This window comes from Eleutherodactylus coqui, chromosome 1 (assembly GCF_035609145.1).
Source record: "Eleutherodactylus coqui strain aEleCoq1 chromosome 1, aEleCoq1.hap1, whole genome shotgun sequence".
Taxonomy (NCBI): Eukaryota; Metazoa; Chordata; class Amphibia; order Anura; family Eleutherodactylidae; genus Eleutherodactylus; species Eleutherodactylus coqui.
The window spans coordinates 515,294,672-515,309,183 of NC_089837.1; the positions used below are offsets into that span (position 1 = coordinate 515,294,672).

At 49.8% G+C, this 14,512-nt stretch overlaps 2 protein-coding genes across 5 annotated transcripts in view; both read right to left on the bottom strand.

The window, feature by feature from the left end:
* The window catches only part of LOC136588589 (keratin-associated protein 10-4-like), an 820,730-nt gene that overhangs the window by 459,314 nt on the left and 346,904 nt on the right, over positions 1 to 14,512 (bottom strand). The window lies entirely within an intron of this gene.
* Positions 1 to 14,512, bottom strand: part of LOC136588609 (uncharacterized) — a 94,474-nt gene that overhangs the window by 26,243 nt on the left and 53,719 nt on the right. For all 4 annotated transcript variants that reach the window (XM_066587988.1, XM_066587970.1, XM_066587979.1 and 1 more), the window contains exon 3: positions 8,681 to 8,803. In XM_066587988.1, coding sequence (XP_066444085.1) covers positions 8,681 to 8,803 — 123 coding nt within the window. The remainder of the gene's footprint in view (positions 1 to 8,680; positions 8,804 to 14,512) is intronic.

The following is a 14,512-nucleotide window of genomic DNA, read 5'->3' on the forward strand; positions in this document are numbered from 1 at the left end:
TAGAGTGCCGCATATCTCTCCTCCCCAGCTTCATCTCATATTATGCAGGTCCGCGTGGCAAACCATTATTAAAAGCACAGCAGTGCAATCAGGTGCTGACGTGGATAGTGGATAATGCCTGCAGTACTTTATCCAACCTTCCACGCAGTCCACTCATGCCAGTTAAGACACTGCACCTCTGAATCCTCAGGCTGCTCCTCCTTCCTCCCAGCCTGGTCACTCCAGGAAAAGGAGAGATTATGATGAACAGGCATACATCCAAGAACTCTTCTCGGCTCCCCGCCCTGAGTCTGAAAAAATGGTTCCACAGCCACGTGAGGAGTTTGTTGTGACCAATGCCCAAAATTTGGAACTTTCACAGACTTAGACACAGGAGAAGACGCAGGCGGTGATTGGCCTTCGTTGCACCTAGTGTGGTGCTTAGCTAAGATGTGCCAGTGCATGTGCCTTGCTGATTATGCTCTGTCCCAAGTAAATTGTTAGGGGGGTGACCACCACGCACTTGCTTACAATTTGGCTTAATAGTGCACCCATGCATGCTGCCCCTGCCGTTCCTTATCTGTTTCTGTGGTGTTTCCATCACTTTCTGATGTTTCCAGGTGATTCGCACAACCTCCCCTATGCGGATTATCGGTCACCTTGAAAAATGCTAGAGTCTCCCATTGACTTTAATGGGGTTCGTTACTCGAAACGAGCTCTCGAGCATTACGAAATGTTCGACTTGAGCAACGAGCACCCCAGCAATTTGGTGCTCGCTCATCTCTAGTTATATGCAAATAGTCAGAAATGTCTTGAGATAGACAGAGGGCTCTAAGATTTTGTTCTCATGGAGTATTTTGCTTTGTAGTTGGACACACATTCTGCACCCAAATTTATACAATTTCAGCATTCTATGAAATTGTGAGGGTATATATATATTGCCATATGTTTTTTATGGTTTTATACCTGTATTAGAGATGAGCGAGCATACTCGTCCGAGCTTGATGCTGGTTCGAGTATTAGGGTGCTCGAGATGCTCGTTATTCGAGACGAGCACCACGCGGTACTCGTCTCGATTAAACGAGCACTGACCATTGAATTCAATGGAGACGGCAATACAGCCGGCTCCATTGAAAGCAATGGGCTGCCGGCGAGCGCGGGATGAATTTTCGGGAAGGGCTTAAAAATATAAGCCCTTACCTGAAAATCATCCTAAGATGCGTAAAAATAAAAAATGTAACAGCTATGGCAAAGAAGGATGATGTTAGCCCATTGAATTCAATGGAGCCGGCAGTACAGCCGGCTCCATTGAAAGCAATGGGCTGCCGGCGAGCGCGGGATGTATTTTCGGGAAGGGCTTAAAAATATGAGCCCTTACCTGAAAATCATCCTTAAGGGTGCGTTCAGACGAGTGTGTTTACAACACTGCATTCCCTATGGTGTGTGCACATGTCCGTACTTTGCAGGTGCGTGCCTGCAAAGATAGGACATGCGTGCACCATAGGGAATGCACGCATTGTTTTCAATGGAGCCGCGGCTGCTGCCGGCGGCTCCATTGAAAACAATGGCCTGCTGGCTCCCTGCATTCCTTTTCAGGGAAGGACTTTACATATAAGCCCTTCCCTGAAAAAGAAAGATTTTAGTGTAAAAAAGAATAAAAATGAAGGCATTCTCTTCAATGGAGCCGCTGCTGCTGCCGGCGACTCCATTGAAGACAATGGTCTGCTGGCACACCTGAATTCTTTTTCAGGGAAGGGCTTTACATATAAGCCATTCCCTGGAAATGAATTAAAAGTGATTCAAAAAACAAAAAAAATAGATACTCACCTCCCTTCAGATGCTGGGGCACAGCCGCGTCTTCTCCTGCTGTCCCCTGCACTGTGGTGCTGAACTGCTGATCTATCACCAGCCGGGGATTTAAAATCCCCGCCTGCTGAAAGAGCTGAATGTGATTGGCTGAGGTGCTTGCCGGCAGCCCATTGCTTTCAATGGAGCCGGCTGTATTGCCGGCTCCATTGAATTCAATGGGCTAACATCGTTCTTCTCTGCCACAGCTGTTACAGCTGTGGCAGAGGAGAATGATCTTTATGCTGACAGTGCGGGGGCGTCTCACTCTTGCCACTATTGTGGCTTAATAGTGAGACCTCGGAGCCCGAAATGCAGCCCTGCATGTTACTCCTCGCCTGCCCTATCCATTTCTGTGTATGCAAGTTCTATTCAATGCTAAAATGAGAAAAACTTAATATGTCGCCTTACATCAGATATTCCAAAGGTTTGCAAGGCTGAGAAAGATGTGTCCAGAAATTTAGAGATGATATAGAACCGGATACGAAGGCCGCGTGCTTGGCTGCTTTCCCAGAACTGCCGTATCTAGATAACGACTGTTTAACTACGTATATAACTATCACTGCCTCAGGCGGAAATGCGGACTTCACATATATGGTTATGCGGTGAATTTGAGCCAATGAGACCATTACCCATTCCTAGTGACGTGACCAAAGGGTATAAGACCCCATGTAATCTGTAATAAAGTGCGCAGCTATGTCCCCGTGTGAGGAACTATACCAGACCTCCGTGTGTGGTGTCTCTTCTTTACCGCCGGCAGTGGGGCATTGGGGTGGGCCTGATTGGTGCTGTACGCAGAATTTCCCTGACAATCACACGGAAGCCACATCCGATGGGCACAAGGGTATATGTCAGAACCGGCAACTCTCGGGGCCCCCGTGCCCGCACCACCGGTCCGGCCACCCGGGGTACAGGAGCGCGGCGCAGAGGTACCCCGGTTCTTGTGATCTCCCCGGGCCGCTGTAAGACTGGTCGCCGCCGGGTTGCTAGGGAGGCAGCTGGTGCTTCTAGTGTCCTGACTACCAGGCTGGCTTCCCTAGTAACTGTCTGTGCAGATAGACTGGGGGCGTGTCCCCAGCACCGCCCTGATTAGCCCTGCTGCTGTCAGGCTCCCCGCCCCAATCAGCTTCTGGGGCGGGAGCGCTGACAGCATTTAAATAGGTGTGTTTTCCTCTCAGGCCTTGCCAGTGTTAGTTTGGTTCTCCAGCTGCACCCGCGTTTATCCTGACTGCTCTTGTGACCTCGGCTTTTCTGACACCTGCTTTGGACTTGACTACGTTTTTGCCTGACCCCTCCGTACTGCGTACCCTCTTGTTGCCTACCCGGATTGTCTGACCATTCTACCGTTGTTTGTCTCAGTGTCTGTTTGTCTTCCGTGTCCCGCTTCCCTAGTGAGGGTAGGGACCGTCGCCCAGTTGTCGCCCTGGGGGTTAGCCCAGGGGGGCAAGTAGGCAGGGACAGGGGTTGCGGGATATCTCAGGGAACCCCATATCCCGGACACTGTCCTGACAGTAACACTGGCCGAACTAAGGTCAGACCCTTGCATCCGCCCGGCAACTTTGAGCCCCTCGATGGAGGCCGTGGCGGCTGTAGCGAACCAGGTCCAGGTCCTTACGACCCTTGCCCAGGACCTAACAGCCCGCTTGCAGCCACGGGAACAAGTGCCAGCTGCAGGTTCCATGCAGCCCTCGTCCGCTCCAGGAACGATGTCAGAACCTCGAGCCACGCTTCCGGATTGCTTCTCCGGAGAGAGAGATCAGTTTTTTGCATTTAGAGAGAGCTGCAAGCTCTACTTTGATCTCCGCCCCCACTCCTCTGGTACTGAATACCAGAAAGTGGGAATCGTAATTACCCGCCTGAGGGGAGAGCCCCAAAATTGGGCTTTCTCGCTACCAGCTGGCTCTCCAGCCCGACTATCCCTTGACGCCTTTTTTTCCGCCCTGGGTCAAATTTATGACGAACCCGACCGGGCGGGCTACGCAGTCTCCAAACTTCTGGCCCTGCGCCAGGGTTGTAAGATGGCGGAGGACTACTGTTCCCAATTCCGTCAACATTGTACGGAATCCCGGTGGAACGATGCCGCCCTAAAAGACTTATTTTTGACCGGTCTGTCTGAGGGTCTCAAAGACCTACTTGTGGCCCACCCAGAGCCTAGAACCCTGGAGCAAGCCATGTCGCTGGCTATTCGGGCCGACCGACGTTTGAGGGCCAGACACGCCGCTCGGACCACCCCACTCCCCACGTCTACTTCTTCGACTGACCCGACCTTTTACCCTCCCACCACCGAGGCCATGGAGCTGGGAGCCGTGAACCCCAAGCAACGACGGGAACACCGCCTGAAGAAGAATCTCTGCTTCTACTGTGGGGAGCCGGGTCACCGCATTGCTACCTGCGCTAAGAAGCCACGGCAGGAGGAACTCCCGCTCCTAGGCAGTTGTCGGGGGGACTGTCTAGGAGCCAAGGTACTCCCTGTGTTGTCCAAAATGTTAGTGCCTTGCACCCTAGAATTTCATGCTTTCCACCGTACTGGGCAAGCCTTTGTTGATTCTGGGGCTGCAGCTAATTTCGTTAACTTTAATTTCGTTGCTCAACTGTCCGGGGTTTTGTTACGTTTAGAGACTCCGATTCTGGTTTCAGGAGTGGACTCCACTCCTTTGCAAGCAGGGGTGGTTAATCTGGTTACCCCTGAAGTAAGGTTTACTATAGGAGCCTTACACGTGGAAACCTGCACCTTTCTAGTGATGAGAGATTTGTCTGTGGACGTCGTCCTAGGCCTCCCCTGGCTCCGGGAGCACAACCCGGTAGTAAATTGGGACACGTTGGAACTGGTAAAGTGGGGTCCCCGCTGTGCCAACCACCTTTGTGCGGTGAAGGTGGGAATCTCCACCTGCGAGGGGAGCCCCCTACCAGAATACCTCTCCGAGTTTTCTGACGTGTTCTCCAAACAATTATCTGAAGCTCTGCCCCCCCATAGGGAATGGGACTGTAAAATAGACTTGATTCCTGGGGCCAAACTTCCAAAGGGCCGCATTTATAACGTTACGGTTCCAGAGAGAGAATCCATGAGGGACTACATCCAGGACAGCCTGGCCAAGGGGCACATCCGGCCCTCAGAATCCCCGGTGGGTGCCGGGTTTTTCTTCGTTGAGAAGAAGGATGGGGGTCTCCGGCCCTGTATTGACTATAGAGAGCTAAATAAAATCACAGTCCGAAACCAGTATGCTCTTCCACTCATTCCTGACCTCCTCAACCAGGTCGCTGGTGCCCGATGGTTTTCTAAACTTGATCTCAGGGGAGCATACAACCTCATCCGCATTCGGGAGGGGGATGAGTGGAAAACCGCCTTCAATACGCCCCTCGGGCATTTTGAATACCTAGTGATGCCTTTTGGATTGTGTAACGCCCCCGCCATTTTTCAGGGGTACATGAACTCAGTGTTTCAGGATATCATGGGGGTGTTCGTGGTTGTATATCTAGACGACATTTTGATTTTTTCCTCCGACCTGCCGAGTCACCATACTCACGTTCAGACTGTGCTAGCTCGACTCAGACATAACAAGCTGTTTGCTAAACTCGAGAAATGTGTTTTCGGGGTACAAAAGATATCATTTTTGGGGTATATCATCACGCCATGCGACTTCCAGATGGATCCTGAAAAGGTGAAGGCCATCACGGAGTGGGCCCAGCCAGGGTCGTTGAAAGCCCTTCAACGCTTCCTCGGCTTCGCCAACTACTATCGCAAATTCATTAAAGACTTCTCCGTGGTGGCTAAACCTCTAACGGACCTCACCAGAAAGGGGGCAGATGTGAGGACCTGGTCTTCTGAGGCTCTGAGGGCCTTCAATACCCTAAAGGCGGCGTTCTCTTCTGCACCTGTCCTAGTACAACCGGATCTGTCCAGCCCTTTTGTGGTGGAGGTAGATGCCTCTGAGTTTGGTGTGGGAGCGGTACTGTCCCAAGGTCCCTCCACTCTCACCAACCTTAGACCGTGTGCCTATTTTTCTAGGAAGTTTTCGTCCACCGAACGGAACTATGATATAGGCAACCGGGAATTGCTGGCGATTAAGTGGGCTTTCGAAGAGTGGAGGCATTTTTTGGAAGGAGCCCATCACCAGATCACGGTACTCACTGACCATAAAAACCTCACTTATCTAGATTCCGCTAAGAGGTTAAATGCTCGGCAAGCCCGCTGGGCCTTGTTTTTCTCTCGGTTCAATTTTGTTGTTACCTATAGACCCGGTTCTAAGAACGTCAAGGCTGATGCCCTGTCTAGGAGTTTTGGTTCTCCGGAACCTTCCGAGCCGGAACCTGAGAGCATTCTCTCCCCTGGGGTGGTCCTCGCTGCTGTCTCCTCCGACCTTTTACCTCTCATTCACGCCGCTCAACAATCTGCTCCTGAAGCCCTTCCGGAAGGCAAATTATTTGTCCCGTTGTCACTGAGATTGAAAGTGTTAGAGGAGACACATGCTTCAGTCCTAGCTGGACACCCCGGCATCAGGGGTACTCTGGAGTTAGCGGCCAGACTCTATTGGTGGCCGCACATGGCCAAGGATGTACGGGTATTTGTGTCCGCGTGCCCGGTTTGCGCAAGGGGGAAGAACCTCAGGAGACGTCCTGAGGGGCCTCTTCTGCCCTTGCCCATTCCGTTCAGGCCATGGTCCCATTTGTCCATGGATTTTATTACTGATCTGCCATCCTCGCTGGGGAATACGGTCATTTGGGTAATAGTTGACCGTTTCTCCAAAATGTCTCATTTTGTTCCACTTGGCAAGTTGCCTAACGCCAAACTTTTGTCTGAGATGTTCATCAAGGAGATTGTTCGGTTACATGGGATCCCCGAGGATATTGTGTCTGATAGAGGGGTTCAGTTCGTCGCTCGCTTCTGGCGAGCCTTCTGTAAAAATCTAAACGTTAATTTGTCCTTTTCCTCTGCTTTCCATCCCGAGAGTAACGGACAAACGGAACGGATGAACCAAGAACTCATCCAGTATCTGCGACTGTTTGTCTCTGATAACCAGCATCAGTGGGCCAACTACTTACCTCTCGCCGAATTTGCTATTAACAACCATGGTAACTCGTCGACCCAACTGTCACCTTTTTTTTGTAACTATGGGTTCCATCCCCGGTTCTCGCTGTCTACTCCTTTGGTCTCGAACAATCCGGCCGCCGACATATCCGCTGAAGAACTGTGCACAGTTTGGGCCCAGGTTCGTAAGAACCTTCAGGGTTCCCAAGAGAAACTGCGTAAATACGCAAATAAAAGACGTACTATCTCCGCACCTTTTGTGGTCGGGGAGCAGGTTTTATTATCATCCAAGAATCTGAGACTTAAGGTTCCCTCCCTGAAACTTGCTCCTCGGTTCATTGGCCCATTTACGGTTTCTCAGGTTATCAACCCGGTGTCATATAAGTTGGCACTTCCTGACCCCTGGAAGGTCCACAAGGTTTTTCACAAGAACTTGCTTAAGAAGTATGTGACTCCAGTTCTCCCCACCCAGAACCCGCCTCCTCCCTCTCTGGTACAGGGGGAACTGGAGTATGAAGTAGAAAGGCTTGTGGATGCCCGACGGGTTAGAGGTGGGCTGCAGTACCTGGTCCACTGGAGAGGATTTGGCCCTGAGGATAGGACGTGGGTCCCTGCCAGGGACGTTCATGCGCCACGCCTAGTCCAGGCATTCCACAGGGCTTTCCCGCTTAAGCCCGCACCTGGCCATGGGGGTCCGGTGTCCCCCCGTAGAAGGGGGGGTACTGTCAGAACCGGCAACTCTCGGGGCCCCCGTGCCCGCACCACCGGTCCGGCCACCCGGGGTACAGGAGCGCGGCGCAGAGGTACCCCGGTTCTTGTGATCTCCCCGGGCCGCTGTAAGACTGGTCGCCGCCGGGTTGCTAGGGAGGCAGCTGGTGCTTCTAGTGTCCTGACTACCAGGCTGGCTTCCCTAGTAACTGTCTGTGCAGATAGACTGGGGGCGTGTCCCCAGCACCGCCCTGATTAGCCCTGCTGCTGTCAGGCTCCCCGCCCCAATCAGCTTCTGGGGCGGGAGCGCTGACAGCATTTAAATAGGTGTGTTTTCCTCTCAGGCCTTGCCAGTGTTAGTTTGGTTCTCCAGCTGCACCCGCGTTTATCCTGACTGCTCTTGTGACCTCGGCTTTTCTGACACCTGCTTTGGACTTGACTACGTTTTTGCCTGACCCCTCCGTACTGCGTACCCTCTTGTTGCCTACCCGGATTGTCTGACCATTCTACCGTTGTTTGTCTCAGTGTCTGTTTGTCTTCCGTGTCCCGCTTCCCTAGTGAGGGTAGGGACCGTCGCCCAGTTGTCGCCCTGGGGGTTAGCCCAGGGGGGCAAGTAGGCAGGGACAGGGGTTGCGGGATATCTCAGGGAACCCCATATCCCGGACACTGTCCTGACAGTATATACCCCACTGACAGGTGCCAAATCCAAGTGTGCATCTGCCAAACCGTAGCCGCAATATTCTATCGTGGATTAAACTTTTGCAATCCAATTTTGGATTCAGGGTTTCCTAGGGGTTTTTCTCTTTCCACCATTATGCAATGGCGCCATTTGCTGGCTAGAGCCTGTACTGCGGTATTGGACATGCTACAGAGGCCCCCGACAACAAAGCGGTCATTAATATACAGTAAGAATACCCTGATTGATGTCTTTCGACATCGGAGCTGTACAGCCTTCAATCTGAATATTTGAAGACGTCAGATAGTGGAATGAAAAGATATAAACTGACAGATCCATGTTGGAAAAACCAACATGGATCTGACTATTTAAAACCCATGTAAACAACACCTTATACTGTCTACATGGATGAGAAACCAAGACAGCAGCTGGCTACAGGTACTCACCGGTCCATAACATTTCCGAGATGCAGGATATTTATGTACACACGTCGCATCTTTCACAGTGCCCATAGGGAAGCAACACCCGCTGTGACATTGGTGACTGTAAAAACATCGATTTGATTCATTCTAAATATAAAACAGAAAAAATAAATGTTTAGTGAATTTGTTCAGAATAATTCACATTTATGACACATGACCTACTGAAGATTATTACATGTTTCTCAACTCTTCCATAATGTCCATTAGTCCCCAGAAAAGAGTAGACCTTCCAGATTTTCAAATCTCCTATATGTCACTGAAGTCTCTAGGAAGGAGCCCCATAGAAATACCCTTCAGCCCCAAAACTTAAACTCACCTATGCTACTCTTCCCAGTCTACCTATGCAGTCCGTGCCTGTACTTCTCACCAGTAAATTCTGCATATACCGACCATGTTAGCTGTGCAGATATGATGCGGAGGCTGGCAGATACGACACAGGTGAGTATAACTATTTTTTTTACTATATCTAAAGTGCACCATTATGAAATGGGGATTTGAGCCTATGAGAGCAATTGCTGCTGAGTGGGAACAGAGGCTCTATTATTGTGTGTGGGACTCAAAGTGGCAAATACTATGTAAAGAACACAAAAAATGGGATCCTTTTACTGTGTTAGTCACCTGAAGTGTATTACTACTGCCTGGGGCACTATGGATAAAATTATTAAATGGAAGTTGGGAAACAAAGGTATATCACTGGAAAATTGAGTAAAAAATTTGCGCAAAATTTTTAGAGACAAGCTGCGTCCAGGAGAAGTCGTCATGACTGTCTGGACCAGATGACTTAAAAGGGAGAGAGAACAACTACAGTTAGAGGGGATATTGCCTGTGATCACTGGATAAAACAGTATTGTAGTAATTTATACAGTCTGAAAAACACCTGTGTAGATCTAATATATACCACTATATGGTCACTGAAGAGGGTATATTATTGGTCTTTGTACAGCATTTTTTCAGTAACACTATGCTGACATTACGTGGTCACACTCTGGGGGTATTATGTGACCCTCAGTATTATTACTGATAACTGAGCTTTGTAGCAGTGGTCTTATTTTCAGTGACAGTATGTTGGTATTAATCACTATGGTGTGGCCGTATTATATGGGCCTATATAGTATTATTGGTGATGTTGGTCTTGGTATAATGGGATTTGTTCAGTGACAGTATGGAGGTGATTATAAGGGCTATGATGATTTATGTGATACTGGATGGGGCTTTTTATCGTTCTTCACTTCTACAAAATTAAAAAATGTACTTGAAAAACCAAGCATTTTTTAAATACATTTTACAGACATTTAATTTGTTATTCATTTAGACACACAATGTGATCTTTGGAATACTCAGTATAGCAAAAAATTACACATGCATCTAAAACAGGAAAATGAACTAGTTGGCGATTTCTGTAGGATTAGCTCAGTTCAAATATCAAGATATTTGCACAGGCAGAGCTCTTTCACAAGGGTGGGGGAATCACGCCCTGATTTAAAAAGGTTAATTAGGCTTATGATTATAGATGAGCGAGCACCAAAATGCTCGGGTGCTCGTTACTCAGGACGAAAATTTCGCGATGCTCGAGGGTTCGTTTCGAATAACGAACCCCATTGAAGTCAATGGGCGACCCAAGCATTTTTGTATATCGCCGATGCTCGCTAAGGTTTCCATTTGTGAAAATCTGGGCAATTCAAGAAAGTGATGGGAGCGACACAGCAACGGATAGGGCAGGCGAGGGGCTACATGTTGGGCAGCATCTCAAGTTCCCAGGTCCCGCTATTAAGCCACAATAGCGGCAAGAGTGCCCCCCCCCCCTCCCAACAACTTTTACTTCTGAATAACCCTCATTAGCAATGCATACCTTAGCTAAGCACCACACTACCTCCAACAAAGCACAATCACTGCCTGCATGACACTCCGCTGCCACTTCTCCTAGGTTACATGCTCCCCCCGCACAACCCAGTGTCCACAGCACACACCAAAGTGTCCCTGCGCAGCCTTCAGCTGCCCTCATGCCACACCACCCTCATGTCTATTTATAAGTGCGTCTGCCATGAGGAGGAACCGCAGGCACACACTGCAGAGGGTTGGCACGGCTAGGCAGCAACCCTCTTTAAAAGGGGCGGGGCGATAGTCCACAATGCTGTACAGAAGCAATGAGAAATCCAATCCTGTGCCACCTCCATCAGGAGCTATACACGTGGGCATAGCAATGGGGAACCTATGTGCCACACACTATTCATTCTGTCAAGGTGTCTGCATGCCCCAGTCAGACCGCGTTTTTTTATAAATAGTCACAGGCAGGTACAACTCCACAATGGGAATTCTGTGTGCACCCACAGCATGGGTGGCTCCCTGGAACCCACCGGCTGTACATAAATGTATCCCATTGCAGTGCCCTGGACAGCAGAGCTAACGTCAGATTAAATGCAGGTGGGCTTCGGCCCACACTGCATGCTCCAACCTGACCGGGGTTTTTAATTCATAGACACAGGCAGGTACAACTCAATATTGTGAAGTCCCTGTGGACCGACAGCATGGGTGGGTGCCAGGAAGCCACCGGCGATACATAAATATATCCCATTGCATTGCTCATCACAGCTGAGGTAATGTCATGTTTAATGCAGGTGGGCTTCGGCCCACACTGCATGCCCCAGTCAGACTGGGGTTCTTTAGAAGTGGACACATGTAGTTACAACTCCATGTGGACCGACAGCATGGGTGGGTCCCAGGAAGCCACCGGCGGTACATAAATATATCCCATTGCATTGCCCATCACAGCTGATGTAACGTCAGCTTTAATGCAGGTGGGGAAAAAATTAATTGGATTACACTGTAGGCGAGGGCCCCAAAAAATTGGTGTACCAACAGTACTAATGTACCTGAGAAAAATTGGCCATGCCCAACCAAGAGGGCAGGTGAAACCCATTAATCGCTTTGGTTAATGTGGCTTAATTGGTAACTAGGCCTGGAGGCAGACCAGTTAAAATAAAGATTGGTTCAGGTGCAAGTTTCAATGCTTTAATGAGCATTGAAACGTCTAAAAATTGTTTACAAAAATTATATGACTGGGGGCGTGGCCTAGCAAGCGAGGAGAGAAGTCGCACGTTGCCCTGCTCCTCCACAGAACCCACACTTTAAGTGTTTTCTGGACCCAAACAGGAACAAAACACCCAGGGACCCTCCAGAACCTGTACCTGACCCGGTGAGAGCTTACCCGGAGTCCCTCATCGCCGGGAAAGAGCCGGAGAGCCACGGCCCTGCACAGCAGCACGCGCCTGCCTACACCCTGTACCGGGAGACCCGTGCCTGGAGGCACCCAGCGGAGACCAGCAGCGGAGTTTCAGGCAGGAGAGAACAGCTTAAGGTAACCCCCGCAGAGGGGAACCTCCATTACCACCGGCAGCCGCCCTCCCGCTAAGCATACCACCACCAGCACTGTCGGCCCATAACCCACTTACTGCGGGCGATCCCCTGCTCATCGGGACCCTCGGGCAGCGCTCTCACCCCCCACTCTGCTCCTCAGAAGCAGCAGCTAACAAAGCCCCACAGACAGTTGCACCCGGAGATCAGCTCCCAGCTCTGTGAAGCGGCGGCCATCTTGCCCCCCAGGAGATAACAAGCTGTCCAATAAATCATCCTGAGTACAAACTGCTAACGGAGCAGGGGAGCAAACCCAAGCAGGGAGAAATCTGTAACCCCAGCCCACTCATACCGGCAGCAAGGGGGAATCTAAAGTAAATCACACACCCCACAGCGTTACTCACCATATTCGGAGTCCAGCAGGGGCACGGAGACTTGCTTCCCGGGACTCTCAGTTATCAGCAGGCTCCATTAAGTAAATCCCCTGCCTTCTCATCAAAGAGTACCACAGCACCATCTAGTGGCCAAAATCAATAAAAGCAGGACCTGACATCCTATTCATTACTGCTTCAAAGCATTCTGAACTATATTATAAAGCCAATCCTAGCTGCCAGGCAAAGAAAGATTTAGACTCTCTCTCCCCCCTTGCAATTAAAGTTTACAAAGCTGGGAAAGTGTCTCACCCCGCAAAACACCTGTCAAACAACGCTATACTAGGGGGCGTGCATAGTGTGAAGGCGCACTGAAACTGGGCTCCCGAGCCATAGAAGCTTTACAGCCTCTATTATTACCCCTAAACGGGCAGTTTCACTCCACACCAGCTAGAACAACCCAGACGGCAGTGCAGGGAACGTTTGGAGTGGTCTCCTGACGAAATCGGAGGAGCTGTATACAAGGGCATAGCCCTAATTTTTCCGGAGCTGGCTCGCCCAGCTCCATAAAAAACACAATTTTTTCTTTTCCCTGAAGGCAATAGCTGCCTGTTGACCAGCAACAAACCTGTCTAAACCACCTGATACGACATACAGTTTCGCCCCCCACAGGATATTACCTGACGCCCATTAACACAAGAAACCTCTTAAGAGCATTGCTCAAAAAAAAAAAAATATTTTTATGGAACTGAATCTCTCAGATCTGCTGCAAACATAATTTTTCTTTGTTGAAGAACTCGTGATCAAAGTTCACTCCAACTACAAAACTTCATTTTCTAAAGGTCAGGCTTGACCGCTGAGAGACATGGTGGCCGAGAACTGAACCTCCGTGCAGTGGCGCCTAACCAGACCGACAGTAACAGCAAATAGATGCGGAGGATGGTGAAAACAACGAAGGAAAAGGGCAGAGAACACCTCGGCACCCCGCGACCGGCCAGGAACCAAGCAGACATGCAAAGGTACTTAAAAGAGAGGGAATCTCGCTCCCCCCACACGGCCAGCAGGGGGACACCGAGCCAAGACTCGGCTACTATAGCTACAGAGGAGCGAGAAGATGACTCTAACTCAGAAGGGGAGGAGAGTGATAGAATCTCAAAAGGATTCATGAAGGATCTACTAACCAAAACTATGCGCCCAGTTCTTGCAGAACTAATGGAGATAAAAGAGGAAGTTAAAAGCACAGGAAAGAGAGTGGAGGACTTAGAGACCGCTACCTCCTCTATCACCTCACACTCCCTGGAGATGGCCCAGACGCTGAACGAACATCATGCCTATTTAAACAAAATGCTTCTCTCACAAGAGGACCTCAAAAACAGAAATAGGCGCAATAACATCAGGATAAAGAACTTACCTGAGTCCTGGGCGTCAGAGGTCCTTCCTAAAAGTGCGAAAGAGCTCTTTACCTCACTCCTAGGCGCAGAGAAAGCCGACGCAATGATAATTGAGCGTATTCATAGAGCCCTTCGTCCACCTCCAGCACACTCTGAACCACCGAGAGACATTATTTGCAAATTTCTCTCCTTTCAAGATGCAGCGGCGGTTCTTAACGCTGCGAGAAATTTCCAGAACCTGCAGTATGGCAATATAACAATAAAAATTTTCCAGGATCTCGCTCCCTCTACCCTTTCAAAACGTCGCCTACTCCGCCCACTAACAGACGCCCTTCGTTCAAAAGAAATACAATACGCATGGCTCTTTCCTTTTGGCATAGGGTTTACCTATAAAGAAAGAAGGCACAACATCCGCACGCCAGAGGACCTAAAGAACTGTTGGCATCACCTGGGACTTGATCCAATAGAAATACGAAATTGGATGCCACTCCCAGAGCCACCCTCGTTCTCGCAGCTACTGACATCAGATACCTGGCAACTCGTGGGACCCGACAAATCTCCTAAAAGCAAAAAGAAGAAGAGCAAAGAAGACCTAAATAGAAGCGGAACATGAAGCTAAAGCCAAGCGTGGCTTGGGAAATCCAGACTTCTCCCTGAGAATCCGCTGATTACTGTTGTTGTAG